At 38.3% G+C, this 19,428-nt stretch overlaps 1 protein-coding gene across 6 annotated transcripts in view; it reads left to right on the top strand.

The window, feature by feature from the left end:
* Positions 1–19,428, top strand: part of LOC149311767 (diacylglycerol kinase iota-like) — a 303,704-nt gene that overhangs the window by 156,184 nt on the left and 128,092 nt on the right. For 4 of the 6 annotated variants that reach the window (XM_089527875.1, XM_089527873.1, XM_089527876.1 and 1 more), the window contains exons 9-18: positions 648–722; positions 2,860–2,955; positions 3,230–3,312; positions 5,098–5,158; positions 8,267–8,380; positions 9,056–9,193; positions 12,317–12,395; positions 15,862–15,917; positions 16,563–16,625; positions 19,059–19,132. In XM_089527875.1, coding sequence (XP_089384001.1) covers positions 648–722; positions 2,860–2,955; positions 3,230–3,312; positions 5,098–5,158; positions 8,267–8,380; positions 9,056–9,193; positions 12,317–12,395; positions 15,862–15,917; positions 16,563–16,625; positions 19,059–19,132 — 839 coding nt within the window. Of the gene's footprint in view, positions 1–232; positions 329–647; positions 723–2,859; positions 2,956–3,229; positions 3,313–5,097; positions 5,159–8,266; positions 8,381–9,055; positions 9,194–12,316; positions 12,396–15,861; positions 15,918–16,562; positions 16,626–19,058; positions 19,133–19,428 lie in introns of all 6 variants that reach the window. The other 2 variants (XM_089527871.1, XM_089527872.1) reach the window with 1 other exon arrangement.

Here is a 19,428-nt window from a genome sequence, read left to right as displayed (position 1 = left end):
GTATATATTAAAAAAGGATTGTCGCATTCACTGAAGATGTAAATAGATTTTTAAAAAAATCTGTACAATTAACAGCTTTATGTTTCAAAAGTCATTTGTGGCTTGGTATGCTAACATCAAACTAACATAGCATGCACAGCTTTCGGTCATGCCATGATCTTTAAAAGAAAAATTTAAAAGTCCCATGAAGCATAGCCCGTTTTATCTTGTTCTCCTTAACCTTTTTATGTAGGTGGTCTCCACATCAGGAGACGAACCTGATTGGGCAGGAGACTGGAGCCCCGGAAGGAAAACGGGCGTCTCCTACCTGAATTGGGAGGGTTGGCAGGTACAACATGTGCTGTTATGTGAGTCTATGGGAGCATCTAGTTTTCTTCTCCTCACAGCTTTGGAAAGTTCCCAGTTCTAAAAGTACAAGTCTGGTCTCAGTGTGTGGTTTTCTCCATAACTGGTGGTGTAAAAGTGTAAAGCATGAGACGCATGTCTTTTCAACTCACGCATGTGTGCCAGGTGGTGTATCATTCTCCAGAGGTACTGTCACAGTCACAGAGGTGTTTCTTATAAAAATACTGTCCCTTAGAGTTTATTCTTTTTAAATACTCTTCCCCTTCCCTTCCCTTCTCTCCCCCTCCCTTTTATAAATATAGAACTCACTGAAAAATTCAACTAGGCGGAAGAAAAGGACATCTTTTAAAAGGAAAGCCAGCAAAAGAGGCAATGAGGTAAAATTTTAAAAATTTCTACTATGAATGCTAATACTGTCAAATTTATTTTGCATTAACCAACCAAGCTTTTGCATACATACTAATACTTCAGCAATATTTACTTTACTACAGCTACTATTATTACTTTTACAAAAGAAAACAGTAATCATGATAGAATCCAAAGATGTATCTGGGTTCATCTAGAAAATCAGTATGCAAAGGGATCTTGTAGCACCTTTGAGACTCAAGGCTGCTACAAGATCCCTTTGCATAATAATCATGGTAATAACAAAGAGTATACACAATACAGAATTCACTAAAAATGACAATCTTTCCCTGTGTGTTTCCCTTACTACCTAGGGGTGAGGGTATATGATGGTGCTCAGGTTAGGAATGCCCAGAGCACATCACACCCCAGGATTCCTTAAAGGGATCTCCACAGGGGAGGAAATGAGCACACATGCTTCCTCACCCAAAATAGATTCAGCCCAGTGCTAACTCCGAAGAGAGAAACATAGACTGGAAACCTTCACTGTAACCATAGGAAATTCACAATGGCCTTCCTTGCTAAATGAAGGATTGACTTCTCTTTGCCATTGATCTCCTACAGTTGCAAGAGAAGATCAGAACACTTGTTTTTACTGTTTGCTGTTGCTGTTATCCCATTTTGTGGGATATGTTGCTGTTGTGTGCCTTCACATTGTTTTCAACTTATGGTGATCCTAAGGTGAATCTATCATGTTTTTTTCTGGGGCTGAGAGTGTGTGACTCAACCAAGGTTACCCAAGGGGTTATGATGGACCAAACAGGGAATTGAACCCTGGTCTCCTGAGTGCTGAGTTCAGTGCTCAAGCCACTACACTCCACTGGCTTGTGGTGATTACTGATTAGCTCACTCCTTTAAATTATCTCTTCTGTGGATAGCGGCTCATTTCAAAACAAAAACATCCCTGTCAAAGTGATATTTAAAATGAACCCCCTTATTCATGTGATTTTTCTTTCTAAAAATGAAATTTTATGTGCATATGTATTCATGCAGAATAAGCCCTGGACTGTGCCCATATCAGAATCTCTCTTTCAAATTCCCAGCACTTCAGAAACCATTTTCCCACCATTTTGTAGAGTGTTTTCAAATATTCTTTCCATCCCCGTTGCTCACACACTTCCCACCAGGGTGAGAGGCCTTGTATTTTTATTTAAATTATTGTAAGCATTTTTAAATCTCTAAATGTCTATTGATAATATAACATAAGCAAATGTTATATAAATCTGTGCCCTTATTATCTGATTATACTTAAATGGCCATTGTATTCTTAAGGGTCTCCTGAACGAAAGAAACACATCCTGATGGTGTTATGTATGCATGCTCCAGATGTATTGGTTTTGCATTATGCTTTTAGCAGTGCTGGGTCATGCAAAGAATCCAGGGAATTGCAAGATGGTTAATGTTAAGAATTTCCCCACACATACTCATATACACTTTCATTGAAGGACATTTCTCAACGTTTTCACAGGAGAGAGAGGGGGAAAAAGATGATCAGATATGCACTAAGATAAAAATGTGATAATGTATTATTTTTAAGTTTTTGATTCAGGAACTTTTCAGAAGAGAAAAGGCCATGACAAAAAAGTCATCTGAGAGTTTCTAGTCAAACTAGAGGATGATACTAATGGAGTATGCATGCATCCTATGATAAGAAATGTGCAAAGTTTCAATTCAGTTAAATTGAAATAAGAATTTATTTCTCGTCACAAATAACATCATGTCCAGAATGGGATGAACTAATTTAAAAAAACTGGGAGAAGTTGAAATTGATAGATTTACCTTTTAAATGAAGGGCTTTGGGTGCTTTACTCTAAAAGGTCTGGGGTTGAATCCTTGTGTACATACACAAGTCATTCTAGTGTTGAACTGAATTTGCTTTTTTTCTTTTTTAAAAAATGGGCTTCCCTATTCCCAACCCTATTCCCAACATTCACATAGTTTACATTAAAACCAAAGAGTTTGCATTGAAACTGAATGTTCTCTGCCCCTCAGCCACTATCTGCCTCTGGCTAAACGGTAAGCAATTAGAGACTAATTGAAGAATAGCCAATGTAGTCTAATTAAAGCCAGCTTCTTCTATTAATTTTCTCCCTCATTTTCTTCCTCCAGGAGAACAAAGGCCGGCCGTTTGTGATAAAGCCCATTTCTTCCCCTCTCATGAAACCGTTGCTTGTATTTGTTAATCCAAAAAGTGGAGGGAATCAGGTAAACAAGGAACAGGGAACACATTGACAGCTTTCTGTATATTTGTAACAAAAGAGTAGATCTAGAACCAAATGGTTTAAGAATGGGAGGCAGTGCTTAGGATTCAGACTGAAACAGCCGGACTGGACTAACTTGGGTTATTTTTAATGCCTTTTATTGCTCTCAGTTAAGAATTCCTTTCACGTAAAAAGTTCATTGATATTTCTTGTGAGATAGTGATTCAAGAATTGTACTTTAGAGGAATAAACAGGTTTTTTAAAAAATTTCTTTAAAGGGCACAAAAGTTCTCCAGATGTTCATGTGGTACTTGAATCCACGGCAGGTCTTTGACCTCTCTCAGGAAGGACCGAGAGATGCGTAAGTTCATACATCTGGCTATTCCTCATTCCTTTCATATGGGACCATTTGATGAGTATTTGAGGCACTCATTACAGATGTAAACTGGCATCACTGTTTGTTTCATAATGTGCTCTTTCTTGTCTTTAGTGCAAGAACAGGTAACATGGCCTCCCAGCAATTGTTGTACTACAGCTCCCATCATACTCCTTATTATTAGCTGTATTATCTGGGAATGATGAGAACTTCAATCCAACAGTATCCATAGGACTGTAATTTGATATGTGAAGATTTATTGCAGATTTGAAGATCCAGCATAAAAGTCTTTGGCTTAATACAATTTGTAGAGCTTTCTATATCTCAAACAACCCTAAGCATATTTTTTCAATACCACAAGATGGTGCTCTTGGATAGTTATTAGATTTTCTCTTATGCATACTGCATTCCTAACTTTCTCAATTGTGTACTGTTCTGTACCGTGTTTAAATATGTATGAAAGGAAGTGACAAATAAGATTGACATAGCCAATACAATTATTGGCAGATGTCCTTCCAAGTTTCATAAAGCAATACAAGTTTTTTTTAAATAGTACACCTTGCTCTGCAACTTGTTATTTCTGAAATAACATGAGGAAGAGTTTGTAGATGTTATAAACAGGCTCTCCTTTTTACAGAAAATCCTTCTTCTATAAGACATAAATCCTTCTTCTTCTAGCATACAGGTTGCTGAAAGTAAAAAAAAAAATCTGTTACCATTCTCTAGGGGTTTATTATTGCAAGGCTGGTAGCAATTGGGAGCAGGTGGGGCCCAGCCTCCTCTCAATTATTCATCTTGTCTGAAGATCCCATCTATTTTTGATTTACCAAACTAATCCTTAAACCCTGTTAGTGTAATGTAATGTTTCTGAAATACATAGAAATTAAGGCAAGACATGGTATTGACAAGAGAGAGTTTCCACAGTTCAGTGCACTATTTCTCTGTGGATTTTGCAAATAAATGTCCAGCCAATTGTAAATTCTTGTGTTTCACCATAACTATACACATCTTGGTTAAAGCCAAAGCCCTAGCATTAATGGAGAGGCTGATCCCTCATGAAGGGATCAAACTATAGGGCAAAATAAACTTGCCAAGAATACAACCATTCTTTGTGTACAGTATCAATTGTTATGACCTGTGGTGTGTAGGTGTATTTTGAAGTCCAGCCCCCCCCTCATGACACTTTGTAGTGACACCCTCAAGGAAAGTCTAAAATGTAGGTGACTGTGTCTGGGTGTCTAGATGTCTTTTAATTATCTCACATTTCTGTCCATTTTCATCTTCACCAATCTTTTCACTTTGTAAAACTAATGGGTCTTGCCCACACAAGACCAAGCTGTCCCCAAATAATTTATGGGGATTATGGGGATTATAGCTAAATTTAAAGGAGACAAGGGAGTCCAGTTGGTGGTAGAGTGGCAGATAATATCATAGTCCCTGCTTTGACCATATGAGCCCGGTTGCACTGCACAGGCTATATCCAAAGATGCTACTGAACTAGAGTAGCATGTATTACTTGTCCTCCTTTATCCTAACTGCTGGGTTATGTCACCAGTAAGAGTTTGTCACTAATAAGGTTGATCATTGTTTACTTTTCATTGGATGTACCATATGCCAGAGTTTATTAATTGAATACAAATTGTGTCACATGTTCTCTTAAATCATATTTTGTAAACTTCTTTCTTTATTCTGTAAAGTTCTTTTAAAAATATACCGTAAATATAGTTTTTAATATACTTTTAAAAAATATAATACTTTCTCCCCCAAAAGACTTGAACTATACAGAAAAATGCCAAATTTGCGAATCCTGGCCTGTGGTGGAGATGGAACGGTAAGTGCCTTTGACTTTACATTGGAACGGTAAGTCTTTTCTATTTGTATCAGCTACCCTCATTATAGGTTAGGCAGTTGGGATAGGATTGGAATTTCCCCAGGCTTCATACACAGGGGGCCACTTTGGCTTGAACAAAGAACACATGCAAAATGTTACACTGATGTAGATAAACAGATAGTCTGCCCTGTTATAAGTCAGCTTGGTATATTTATGTGTGGCTTGGGGGACATGATACTTGCCGGTGTGGTATCACTTTCTTTCTTATTTAGCGAACTGATTCTGTCCAAAGATCTAAGTGTAAAGGCAAAATCAATACTAACAGTTTAAAACAGCCAAAATAGCATATCAAACACATTAACAAGTTAAAACATGTTTAAAAGATTAATCAGTTTTAAAATTGCATGCATAGCATTTTAAGTAAATCAATGGGACCCAAAGTCTTAAATAGCTATGTTGTTACTTGGTGCTTAAATAAAACCTGTTTTAGTAGCAATTGGGCCTCCAAGGCATTCCCCAGTTGGGGTGCCTTGGCTGCAATGTTCCCTCATGCACATCGGCTGCATCCAGACTGCAGAATTAATGCAGTTTTACACTACTTTAACTGCCATGGCTCAGTGCTATGGGCTAAATGGACCAGAATAAAATTATTTTCTATGTTTAATGTAGTGTACATATGGGCAAAGTGTAGTGCTTGAGCCACATGCTCATTCTCAAAGCCCAGTACTTCCAGCCTTCCTGCATTTCTCTTTTTCTGGCCCTAAAAATTGTGAATTATCTTTCCTGGAAGCATCTAGGAGAGACAATTCACCTTTTAAATAGGCTGTAGCCCCCTCTGATTCTGAATTTAAAAAACACAAAACAACAACCAGTTTTTCAAAACAAGATGTGGATTTCCATCAACACAGTTCAGGTCCTGGTTATTTGAAAGACCATATTCTTCCTTAGAAACCTGTGCAGACTTTGAGATATGTTGTGGAGGCCTTTTTAACAGTATGTTTTTCAGTTTGTTGTAAGCTGCTTTGAATCTTGAATTGGGATGATAATAATAATGATAATAATCCTAAAATACAGTTGGACCTCCATATCCACAGATTCTGCATCCACAGATTCAACCATCCATGGCTTGAAAATATAGTTTTAAAAAAATTCAAAAAGCAAACCTTGATTTTGCCATTTTATGTAAGAGACATCATTTTACTATGCCATGGTATTGAATGGTCTCCACAGATTTTGATATCCATGGGGGTCCTGGAACCAAACCACAGTAGATACCAAGTGCTCATTGTAATGCATCATTACCACCACCACCATCATCTCCAGGTTGTTTTTTATTGGATGGAATTTTTCCAGGGTTCCAGGACAGAAAATTGGTCTAGACCTGATTGCCCATCATTGCTGTTGAGAATTCAAACAATAAATATGTATGTTCCTTAGAATGTTTGTTTGTTTGTTTGTTTTCAGTATTTATATCCTGCTTTTCAGCCACAAAGGCTCTCAGAGCAGTTTACAAATTGTTAATCTGACAGTTCCCTGTCCTCAGGTTTACAATCTAAATAAGAGGACAAACAAGGAAAAGGAAATGGCAGTGGAAGACAAGATTAAGTCCATCACAAGAAGCCTCTTTTCTCCTTCTCAGTTGCCTATTGCTGTTGTTCCCATTATTGGATGTCTAGGACCAATTCTGTTGGCTTGAGCCTGTCTATATAAAAAATTAATGTTTGGCTTTGTTGTTGTCCTCTTCCTTTTCCTTCACATTTCTCACTTTGAGCCAATGGAGGCAGCACTTTCTCATTACTATGAGCGACACATGACTTATCTTTGCTGAGATTATGTTTGAAGCAAATTAATGTCACGTTCTTCCAAAAGCCATTAAATATAGAAATGAAAATCTTGCTCAAATGGATTTGGTGAATATTCAATGAGACCAGATATTACTTTGCGTTATAGAAAGGAAACAGAAAGTGGGAGGTTTTCCAGTGGCCCTGCTCAATATTAATTTTGGGTGGATAGGTGGGTGAGAAGGCTAGTGCTAAATAGAGGCCTTTCAGGTGTAGGTTTTGTCTAGTCTAGATACTTCTACACAGCATTTGATATCAGAGGGTATCCTAACCCAAAATTCTAAAGATCCAAGGGCCAAAGGCCAAGCATTTGGTATCTGTTGTAAAGTATTCCATAATAGTATACTTCACGTAAAGAATAGGAAAGGTCCATCTTGTCTTTACAAAGACTTGCTGAGAGGCAAAACTATCCACCACTAGAACTCCCAGATTAATCTCTCTCTGTTCCAAGGATAGAAAAGGTGATTAGGATTGTGGCTATGACATGACTGAGGAATTTATAACATGCAGTTTTAATACTGGCATGGGACGGGATCAGTCTGGAACGGGTTAAAACTGATCACACTGCATACAAAATAGCTGCTTTAGTACCAAAATCGGCGGCCAGAGCATTGCTGGAGGATGGGTGATTGTTGGGCAGCAGCAATTTTGTGTGTGGTAACATCAATTTTAACCTGTTCCAGCCCAATCACATCCCGTGCCCGGGTCGGCATTAAAATTGTATGCATTGAACTCCTGAGATGATAGTGGTTCATACACTTGGCCTTTCTTTTGATCCATTATTTAAACCCCCTTATCACTTAAACCTCTGTTAGGTATAAACTGGGGAAAATAAAGACATAATTCTTGTGTCTGTATATTTTTACCTTGGTGAATAATAGAGGTTTTAGGAACGTGTGTGTGTGTGTTTGAGAGAGAGAGAGAGAGAGAGATGTTTTCATTAGGGCCATGGTGTGGAGAAGGGGAAAGGGAATTTTGAATTTCATCTATTTATTATCTTTGCATCCAATCTGTCCTACTTGTAACTCAAGGTTGTGTGCCTGGTTCTCCATCCTCTTTTGGCCTCTCCACAGTTTTGGGGAAATCATGGGGCTGAGATTCTGACCAAACCTCTCTTTGGATCCCAAATGCTCACTGTCCACAAATACTGCCAGCCAGCCTACAGAGAACAGTGATACATTGTTTGGCCTAGAATATCAAGAGGCTAATCTCAGAAGCTTTTATGCTTTGTGTATTTTATGCTCCCATTTCCTTTCCTGTTATTTAGGTGGGTTGGATCCTCTCCATCCTAGATGAGTTGCAGCTAAATCCCCAACCTCCTGTCGCTGTGCTTCCACTTGGCACTGGGAATGACCTTGCTCGCACCCTCAACTGGGGAGGGGTAAGCAGAATGCATATTGTGCTTGGAGAGACCTATCAGGTGCGATGCTTGGATGTTGGTACAACTTTCTGTGAGAGGCCAAAACAAGAGCAAAAGGAGAGGTCTGAAACTTTTACTTGATTAGATAATTTCTCCTCCACCGTTTATAGTGAGATGGATTACAATAGTAAATCAGGGGTGAGGGACCTTTAGTTCTCCAGATGTTTTGGATAACAACCCTTATAATCCCTTACCAGTGGCCATACTCAGGTTGATAGGAGCTGTAGACCAAAACATCTGGAGAGCCTAATGTTCCTTACCCCAGTAGTTGCCATTTTCTCTGTGTATGTAAAATGTTAAGTGCTAGTCTCAAGTCACCTCTCTTTTGCTCCTAATCAAGCTTTTTGATGTTCTTTTTCATGAAAAACATGAAAACAACATATATAGTTTGCTTTTGAGACCTAAGTCTATTATTAACCAGTCTTACGTCATTCTATAGCTTTGCCTTTTGTCCAATATTTGTAAATTTTGTGGAATTGTATTTTTTGTATCTCTTGAAAGATGGTTGGAATAATAGAGACCATGAACAATTTTTGAATAGTAACATACTCTATTCTGGTCTGGTCTTTGCATCACAACTCTTATATAAATGGATATCAGTTTTTGACTCCTGACTATTGTCCTGTTGTCCCTCAGGGATATACGGATGAACCTGTTGCAAAAATCCTCTGCCATGTAGAAGATGGAACTATTGTTCAACTGGACCGCTGGAACCTCCATGTGGAGAGAAACCCCGATTTACCCCAGGATGAACTTGAAGATGGAGCACGGAAGGTTAGTGTGGGTTATCCCTTACAGGAACAAGCTGATGGAAAGAGATTAGCAATTTTGTAGGCTATCACGACAAATGACTCCAGTTGGGGAAGACCTATGTTAATTTATTTTTCACTAGCTTCTGCTTTGTATTTAGGTATGTAATTTTGTAGTATAGGTAATCACTCTATCAATTAGTTGTTTTTCTTGTTCAACTACTTTTGTATTTGATGCAGGATAGTGTAGTGGTTTGAGCTTTGGCCTAGAACTCTGGGAGTCTAGGGTTGAAATACTCATTCAGTCATGGATACCCATTGGTTGACCTTGGGCAAGTTGCATTCTCTCAGCTTTAGAGGAAGGCAATGGCAAACCTCCTCCGAATATGTCTTGCCAAGAAAATCATAGGATAGGGTCACCATAAGGTGCAGTTGACTTCACAGCACATAACTAATACTTTTCAGTTTATTGTTTCAAGATATACAAGAATTGTAGGCAGCCAGTGAACAAGAAATAAAATTCACCCAATAGTAGCATTAAGTTATTCAAAAGAATTGAAATCAAAAGGATGACACTTGTCCATAAATTTAAGAGTGATTGCACAGGTTATGGCAGTGGGTGCTGTCAACTGGATCAGAAATAGTAGTTTCTAAGCCTGTCATGATAGAGAAATTGATATAAATTAATCTTTAGGGAAAAGCCTTAGCTAATGGTATAGAACACATGGTGCCAAGATATGTTGCACCCTTAATTATTTCATTCATTTTTAAAATTATATGTATTATTTCTGAGAATAGTTACATCCAACTGGTGTGCAAACAATAGAGAATATCTTCAGTGGTTGAATGCCATAAACCTGAGGGTTAGTATTTACAGGATATATACAAGATATTACCAGCACTTAAAAATCCATTTATTTATTTTATTAACTTGCCTTTCTTTCAATATGGCATCTAAAGTGACTTACAATATAAAAATCACAGCCTATTAATGCACTTGCAAAGGTATCCCTCTTGATTTATCTGAAGATGTAATAGTAGGCCTGGCCTTAACAAATTATGGTCACACAAATTAATAAACAAGCCCTAATTACTGATGAATGAGTCCCATTTTTCATATAAAAGATGTTAGCATGGATATTGCTGCTTAACTGTCAATTTGGATAGTGCATCATTTATCTATATAATGAGCTGTATTTGGTGTTTTAAGTAATTTTATATTTAGCATTTAATATTATCCTAACGGCTACTATCACATGCCTGGTCAATAGTAAACTTTACTGTAACTTAAAAGAAAGACTAGAGGATACTCTCTGATAGTATAGCCTAATAACTTCTCTATTCATGTTTTGTTTCCCTTTTGCATCTATTTATTTACTCACTTACTTATTTATGTAATCTATATCCCACCTTTCTCCAAATATGAGGCCCAAGTTGACTCACAATATGATTTGTATGATTTAGGGCCGAAATTGACACCTGTGAAGGGGATAGGGACATTCCCTCCCACAGCTGCTCTCGATGTCACTGGAAGAGCTGCCATAAAATGTGGTCAAACTCTGTATTTTTTTTTGGGGGGGGGGGAAGTAGTAGAGGGGATTGGGGAGAATAATCAGGGGGAAGAGAAGAGAAGGTTTGAGTGTTTCTGTTGTGTCTTTGGCCATTTCTTTCAGCTGAATAAATAAATGCAGGGGAGACTCTAGGGCTTGGGGGGCTCTCCAGGAGTGTTTCAAGGGCTGCCGAACTGGCCCCAGGGCCATAGGTGGCCCATAGATACATGTTTCTCACTTCTTCTTTAGGGCAAGGGCATGTCTGCACTATGGTAGAAATATGTGATATTTTTCTCAATCTTCTCTCTGTTCAAGAAACTTAAAAATATTGAAAATGAACAGTTCCAAAGGAATCTGATAAAATATATGCATTGCTATAAAACGGGGGAACATCTAAAATCAGAGACCAGCAAGAATCAGTAAAAGCTCAGTGGAACAGTATGGTTTTACCTGCTGTCCATGAGCCAATAAAGAGGAGAACAACCTAATCTCATAGTTTTGCTATTACAACAAGTACTGGAATAATATTTATGGAATGTGGTGACTCTTGCAAAGTCTCTTTTCAATACTCTAATTGTAGGTAAATAGATTCATTATGACAACCTCCAGAAAAATCTCACTTGGCACTTTCCTTGATATCAATTTGGTAGCAGGCCTCCTTATTTTCTGAAGCCTTAGAATTTGTTTTGACTTTCTAATTGATTTCTGTCTCTGCCAAATTATTTTATATTGCTTTCATATATTTTTATGTAATAATACTAATACTAATGCTAATAATAATATCACCACCATCATCAGGGCAAGATATAAATAATTAGAAGTAAATTCAGTTGGAAGAAACTTATAAATGCTTAGTTATATTTCTATTCTATCTGTTCTTAAGTAGTTCCAGTTCATTTCAGGGCCAAACTACATGTTAACCACACAGTTCTTCCTTTAATGCCATAAAATAGTCAGTGTAGAGTTTGAAATACAGATCAGAAACCAAACAAAATGGAAGGGTGCTTTAACCCTATGGCCAAAGTCTAGTTATTAGGCTCAATCATAACTGACCTATTGTATCAGTTGCCGAAGGTACAGTAAAGTCATCCCATATATAGATCTCCTTGAGTCAATGAGTCCACCATTTTTATTTTTTATTTATATATCCCGCCCTTCAGCCCTAATGGCTATCAGGGCAGCTTACATTTATTATTATTTTTAACCAGACAGTTCCCTGCCCGCAGGCTTACAATCTAATCACCATATTCTTCAACATTTCACAGATGAAAACTGGGATATGTCTGGCCAAGCAATATAATAATGTGTTCAAGATGGCAAAAGTTATTAATGATAAAGAACACATACATCATGGGAGGGTGCAGCAGTTTACTTTTACCTCAGTCTATTAGGAAGGGACAAGATCCTGTTTCCTATTCTCCTCCTATCTGTGGTGTTAATTGTGTGCATTTTTTGCTCAGTTTGTAGTAAGCCGAGGACAAAGGGGGACAGGGAGGAGGCCTGGGGTGTGTGAGCTACTCTATTTGTATCTAACAACTAGATTTAAGACTTTGGCCTAAATTAACATTTTCCTTCTGCTTCTGGTCTTTATATTGCAGCTTCCCCTTAGTGTCTTCAATAACTACTTCAGCCTTGGATTTGATGCTCATGTCACTCTGGAATTCCATGAATCTCGAGGTAAGTGAACCAACATCTCCCTTTCTGAGCACAAGGCCAGGAAAACAATTTGGTTGAGTGAAGATGAGTTGATGAACACTTGCCAAAAAGGTGGCCCTTGTGTCTTTACTCCATGAACAACAGGTAGACCTGAAGCCTCTTCTGTGGTTTCCTGCTCCTGAATCTGATGAAAATGAGATGGAAACTTCCAACCTCAGTAGCACTGAAAGGACAGGGTGAGGAGAGGGCTATTTCCTAATTCTTCTTGGAAGAGGGCTATGCAAAAATGTTCCCATGTTGGTGGGGTGATCAGTCCATGTCAAGTTTTAGTCAAAACCCTAAAGGACCAGTTGAAGGTTCTGAACTTGTTTTGAAGATGGCCTTCAGCATCTTGGATGTTGCTGTTGCTGTGTGCCTTCAAGTAGTTTCCTATAGTGATCTTAAGATCCCATATCCCATATCATGGGATTTTCCTGGTGAGATTCAGTCAGAGGAGGTTTGCCATTGCCTTCCCCTGAGGCTGCAAGCATGTGACCTGTCCAAGGTCACCTATTGAGTTTCATGGCTGAGCTGGAAATTGAACTCTGGTCAAGCCACAATGGCTGGATAATTTCTTTGAAGTTCAGATTAAAAACCAGAACAGATTCATCACTGATAAGAAAGCCACTAAGGTGCCACCAGGTGTATGTGTTGCTACCTCTGGTAAACTGTTCGTACTTATGAATAATATCCATCTTCACCCCTTCTTAGGTTGCCATCCCCAAAGGATAGCTTTTTCTCTGGCAGCACACTTGCATTCTTAGTCTCTGTATGACAGACAGATATTAGCAGATGGAAATCTACCCCCCCCCCCCCCCCCCGGACACATGTTGACACAGTTATGGAAGAAGTTTCAGAAAATAAATTCCTGCCTTCCATGCAGTGTTAAATAAAACAGCTTGCTGCCAGATATAATTGGCAATCCTTCTTCTAGGCTGAAGAAAGAAGGAAACCATAGAAAGAAAAGCATAATTTCCTGTCTAGAAAACCGAGCAAAGCTGGAATATTGCCTGAATTTATTCACCTTATTGGAAGATAGTGAGGCATGTATTTCAGTAGAGAACATGTGTGAATATTTCAGGAGCCAGTTCATTGCTTCTCATTCACCCCTACAGAGGTGTCTAATGCTATCTGCTTTTGTCTATATGAACAGAGCCCTCTTATACCTTTCTATTCATAGAGTTAAGAGCAGAACTATTCTGCCAAGTGCTAATGAACAATCATTACAATGTATGCATGTATGCTGTAAAAGTGCACTAATCACATCCATGTTGTGGTTTGGTTTGCCTTGTTTGGCATCTGGGTAATTTATCACAGTGGATTTTGAATGGCAACCTTACTTGCCCTCATTTTCATATTATCACGCAGCCACATGTTAAAAAAACCTTTCTTCATCTTCTTCTTTTGAAAAAGAGCATCTTAATGCCAGGCTGAATAAAGATCTGAATGCCTGATGGAAAGAGCTAATGCATATTTTATCATGTTTAAGATGGCTGCAAGCAGCAAGAATAATAATGAAGGGCCATGGAAGGGCAAAGGAATGAAGTGATGACAGCATCACATTCATTTCTTTATGAGTATGTGCTGAGATGCATGCCAAATGTGCCTGTGACTATCTACTATGGATGAGGTCCTAGACTGCTTTCTCACTTAGTGGAAACATTACTTAATAATAAAGTCACAGAGCTCTATAAAGAATGAATGGAAGTTATTCTGGAGATGCCACTATGAGTTTTAAAAAAATGATGAAGGGGAAAATACTTTGGCAAAAAAGAAAAGAAAAAAAGAAGTATGTTATAGGTGACTAATTTGGCCAGAAATATGTTAAGGAAGATCTGTATTTTCTTGATAAGACCTCTGCTTATCCTCCCTCTGCTACTTCCTTCATATTTAAAATAAATAAATGCATAATGGGAGGGGATGCATTCTGAGAGTCTGCTTTCATACCCCCCATATAGCTTATGCCATAGCGGAGGGTGTCAGACAGAGCTTGGAAAAGCTTCCCTTTTTTGTATTACCGAATCATGCTGCCAATGTGGCCAGGGATTCCATATTATTGTGATGTGGCTAAAGTACAGAGAAAGAAATAAGTGGCCCATTCAAGACTAAATTGAAGAGCATGCCTAGGAGGAATATATTTTTATATTATTACACATAGATGTCTCATCCTATTTTTTTGAGTGATACTAAGCTGTTTCCCCTTGTAATGACAAATACAGCACTAGAGATAAATTTGAAATCCAAGTATCCTCCTGCATGCTCTACAATCAGGAGCCCTCCATTAGGACCCAAAAAAGCAAAAGCATGCACTTCTTCCTTCTGCAATTCTGCACCTTAATTGTTTCCATTCAGTTTATCTCTACTAAATGAAAAGTTGTTGTCTGGCACTTTGTCCCACAAAACGCAAACCACATCAGGTGCCAGGTATTCAAAGCTATAGTTACTGGTCCATTCAAGACAGTCAAAAGCATAATGTTCCATCAGTTTCTCTATATATCATGTTTGCCAGCAAATTCCCTTTTGCCCACAAAGCATTGTGCTTCAATAATATATTTAGTCTTTGAGATGTAACTACTCACTCTTTCTTTCTCTTCCTTTTTAGAAGTGAATGGGGGGTGGTGTCTTCCAATAATTGTGGAGTGGTGCTTTATTCATCAATCTAAATTAACTATTATATATGCTTGACTATAAGTTGACCTCATGTATAGGTTTAGGGCAGGTTTGGGGGCCAAAATTATGGATTTTGACATGAGCCATGGATAAGTCGAGGGTAAAAGACACATTTAACAAAGGATCTGAAGGATGGAGCAAAGAAAAACATTGCCAAAGAACTTACAAAGGTCCAGCAGGAATAACTTTTTTTTACTCACACTAAAGGCTGGATGGATAAGAGAATAGAGAAGGGTCAGTGCTTCCAGGACAGATTACATTCTTGCCTTTCACCAGGGGATGGTTCTTTTTGTAAATCCGTGGATGGCAAGTCCGCAGATACCAAGGTTGCACTGTACTTACATTGATGGATAACTCAACTCAGGTTTTTGGGTCAATTTTTTGACTAAAATTTCTAGACATACATGAGTATATACAGTATGCCACAATAATTAATCCAAATTAAAATATCTTGGTTCTAGACATGACCAGTTCATGGCATCACTCTGAACACAATAGCTTTTGGAAGAGTGCAATTCCCCTCCCCCACCTGCTTAATAACAGCATGATTGCACATGTACACGTTAATTCATTTAATTATTTTGTCTGTTTTATCTAGGAAAGACCAAAACAACTCTTCCTTTGTAGTCTTCCTCTTTAGTCATCGTTCAAAATGGCTAGAAATTCAGCTATTTGCCTAGTGTAAGCAAAAGTAGGCACTGAAGAAGAAAGGGCAATATAATGTTCAAATGATTTTGTAAAGACTTGATGTGTTTTGCTTTCTTCTTCTTTATCACAGAAGCAAATCCTGAAAAATTCAACAGCCGCTTTCGAAATAAAATGTTTTATGCAGGGGTGAGTTCAAATGTATCATTTCCCCTGTCTGCCCCCCATTTGATTTTTCCCCCTTGCTTGTGTGAAGATGTTCCTTGTTTCTTTCACTCTTGAAGTCTGAAGTCACATCCATTTTTGTGCAGACTAGAAAAACAAAAATATAATGAAAAAGGCATCAAAACTGCTTACAAATATTCATGCCAAACTTTTTAATGCTATTTTTTCCAAAATGGAAATGACAAAATGACAAAGTAGGAACAAGGCAAAATGAATTTAACAGTCAAAATGAGTTTTGCAAAGCTGAAATATGTTGATTTTCCCATTCTTATTTTGGTATATTCTGGGCTCAGCTCCCTCACTGTTGTCTTCAGTACTTGACATTTGAGAGATTTTTGACAACTGGAAATAGTAAATAGCATTTGGGGGCAGTTGCTTTGCTGCTTCTGTAAGTGGCAATAGTGAAAAATGAAACATAATCCAGAGAAAATTAAATCACATTAATCTGAGTGCTACTTAATTGTGTACTGAAGCGTGGTTGTTTTCTTTGGGCAAAGTTCATTTAACAGAGTGGTTTCACTCCAGATCCTAGAAGCAATGTAAAGGAAATCAAGATTAAATTATTCTTCTCTCCTTTTTTTCCACCTTCTATTTCTGTTCATATTTTAGGCAGCATTTTCAGACTTCCTTCAGAGAAGTTCCAGAGATTTATCCAAACATGTGAAAGTTGTGGTAAGTATAAGAAAGGACACTGGCTTTTCTTTAAAAACTGACATAAGTAACTGGTAAAAAACAAGCCTAGCAAATTGCATGTATTTACTTTTCATTTGGCATACTTGCTTTGAAGACTGGAAGATGGAGGTGCTTTTTATTCATACTGGCCCAAGCCTAAGGTTGTTTGCTTAATTTGTGAGGTTTAATAGAGAACAAGGTCCCATGCCTTCAACTTTAGAATAAGCAATCCTTTCAAAGCTGAAGGCAACTGCATAACATTGGTGTACTGGGCTAAAAATGAAAGCAGATAGAACCAAATCCAGTGTGGGAAATCAAACCCCATATATTTTGGCCTGTTACAGACAGCCAAAATAAAGCTGCTTCGAGTCACAGTGGAGGTATGGTGTTTCAATGATGCATGCGTCCTAAGAGTCCAGAAGCCACACCAAAGCCATGATCCAGTCCTTAGGGCTGGAGCGTGGCTTTGGTGCGACTTCTGGACTCTTAGGATGCATGCATCATTGAAACACCATTCCTCCACTGTGACTTGAAGCAGCTTTATTTTGGCTGTCTGTAACAGGCCTTTGAATACCAAAAGTACCCTGTTGCAAACATTTGGACTAATCTTAAAGTTTCCTGCTCAAAAGCTTGAGCCTGATGTCTACTTCCTAGTCGTCTTGTGACTCAGAGTCACTTTGAGCCCGTACAGACAGGCCAAAACAAACAAACAAACAAAAAAGCTGCTTCGGGTCACTTTGGAGGTATGCTGTTTAAATGACACACACATCTTAAGAGGCCAGAACTGGAACATGGCTTTGGCACGGCTTCTGGCCTTTTAGGACACATGCATTATTTAAACAGCATACCTCCACAGTGACCTGAAGCAGCTTTATTTTGGCCTGTCTGTACAGACTCTTAGTAACTCGAAGTAATACTACAGGCTGCAGACAGAGGATTATATCGATTATCAGTGTGTATCTTCACCATACCTCCAAGACTGTGAAATCTAGATATCTGAAATCTAGACATCTGAAACTTCTGGCCTTTCATAGTACACTATTATATTGCTATGATTCCACTTGAAGTGCCAGCGTTCCATCCTTTGGATTCCTGAGATTTGTAGTTTTTTGGGGGGTGGCATTTAGAAAGCTAGAGAGTTCTAATGTATCTCCAAACTACATACACCAGGGTTCCCTAGGATATTGCCTCTACCCTTTTCAGAAGCAGAGATGTAAGGTGAAACTTACAGTTACAGTGGCCCCTTGGTTGAGGTTTGGTTCCAGGACCCCCCGTGGATAAAAAAAAATCTGGGGATGCTCAAGTTCCATCAAATAAAGTGGTGTAGAAACAATGATGCCTCTTCTATAAAATGGCAAAATCAAGGTTTGCTTGTGGAATTTATTTATTTTTAAAAATATTTTAGAGCTGTGGATGGTTGAAGCCATGGATAAAGAATCTGTGGATACAGAGGCTTGACTGTACTATTCTGTCCAACTGTTCTGCAAGGAATGAACCTGCTGCAACCTTTTAGTGTATTTAGTAATGAGTGAAGCCACTGCTATGATTCATATCACATTTTTGAATCTTACAGATTTTACATTTTACAGTGATACTTTAAAAACTGCAATGTGGCCATGCAGACTAAAGGCACAAGAGGTCTGTGGGGAGAAAATACGTTTGAAGTACAGGGGTTATGTGGGGAGCACAACACATCTTCGGCTGCAGGCTGTGATCTCATAATTGTATTCAGAGGAGCTAAGAAAATTCAGTTTTCATAGTTTCCTGTATAAAAAAACTTCTGAATATGAAATGTAAAGTGTCAGTATCTATGTATGTGTCAAGCCTTTCATGGTTGATCATGTGATTTGCATAATAATATTTGCCTAGATTTAGGGAACTGGCATATGACAAACCAAAGAAAGAAGGTGTGTGAGAGATGAGAGTGTACACATGAGAGAAAGGGGTCTTGCTGATACCTTGTATAGGTTGTGAAGAGAGTTGCATGCAACAATGTTGGAGTAAACATGGGTGAGATGAGAGAGAAAAATTAATAAGGAAGAAAAATATTTTGGGTATGAGAGAAGAGAATGCAGAGGGAAAACAAGGCAGAGGGAAGAACAAAAGGAATACTAATTCAGATGACACTGGTACTAAATGAGCAAAGAACTGGTACGAAGAAATCACACTGGGGTGGGTTAGTGGGTCTGAATCCAAGTAAAGCTGTGTACTTTCTATATTCAAGATTAAATAATCAATTTTGAAGACAAAATAACCAGAGATGTACAATGTTGGGTTCCGTTTAGTGTGTACACCAAGTTTCAGGTATCTGAGTCTCACAGTTTTAGAGCTATGACAGAGAAAGGCAGACACATCCACACTCTTTGTTATTATGGGAGATACTTTCTACAAGCTTTTATCCTCCCTGCCTCTATCTCTCTTTCTTTTTGGCAGTGTGATGGCACAGACCTGACCTCAAAGATTCAGGAGTTGAAATTCCAGTGTATAGTGTTTTTAAATATACCCAGGTAAGGACTTGCATGATCTGCATTATGAGTTTTCTAGTGTGGTCAAAAGGCTTTCCCACATCATTCAAAAGAACAAAGCTGAGTGTATTTGTTTGGGCAGTTATTGCACCAGTACATTGGGCCTCTCACCTGAAGGCATTTTTTAAAAAAATGGGCAGAGGGTGTATGTAAGTATATAATACAGAAATAAAACTCCTGCATTCCACGTAAAGCATGGTCTGCTTATGATATAGAATATCTGATAGAGACTGTCTCTTGCTTCTTTTGCCCAAGAGTCATCAATTCCACCTTCCTCT

This window comes from Sceloporus occidentalis, unplaced genomic scaffold, assembly GCF_023333645.1.
Source record: "Sceloporus occidentalis isolate IW3139 unplaced genomic scaffold, rSceOcc1.0.p SCAF_5, whole genome shotgun sequence".
In the NCBI taxonomy this organism is placed as follows: domain Eukaryota; kingdom Metazoa; phylum Chordata; class Lepidosauria; order Squamata; family Phrynosomatidae; genus Sceloporus; species Sceloporus occidentalis.
This window is presented reverse-complemented; position numbering and strand designations above follow the sequence as displayed.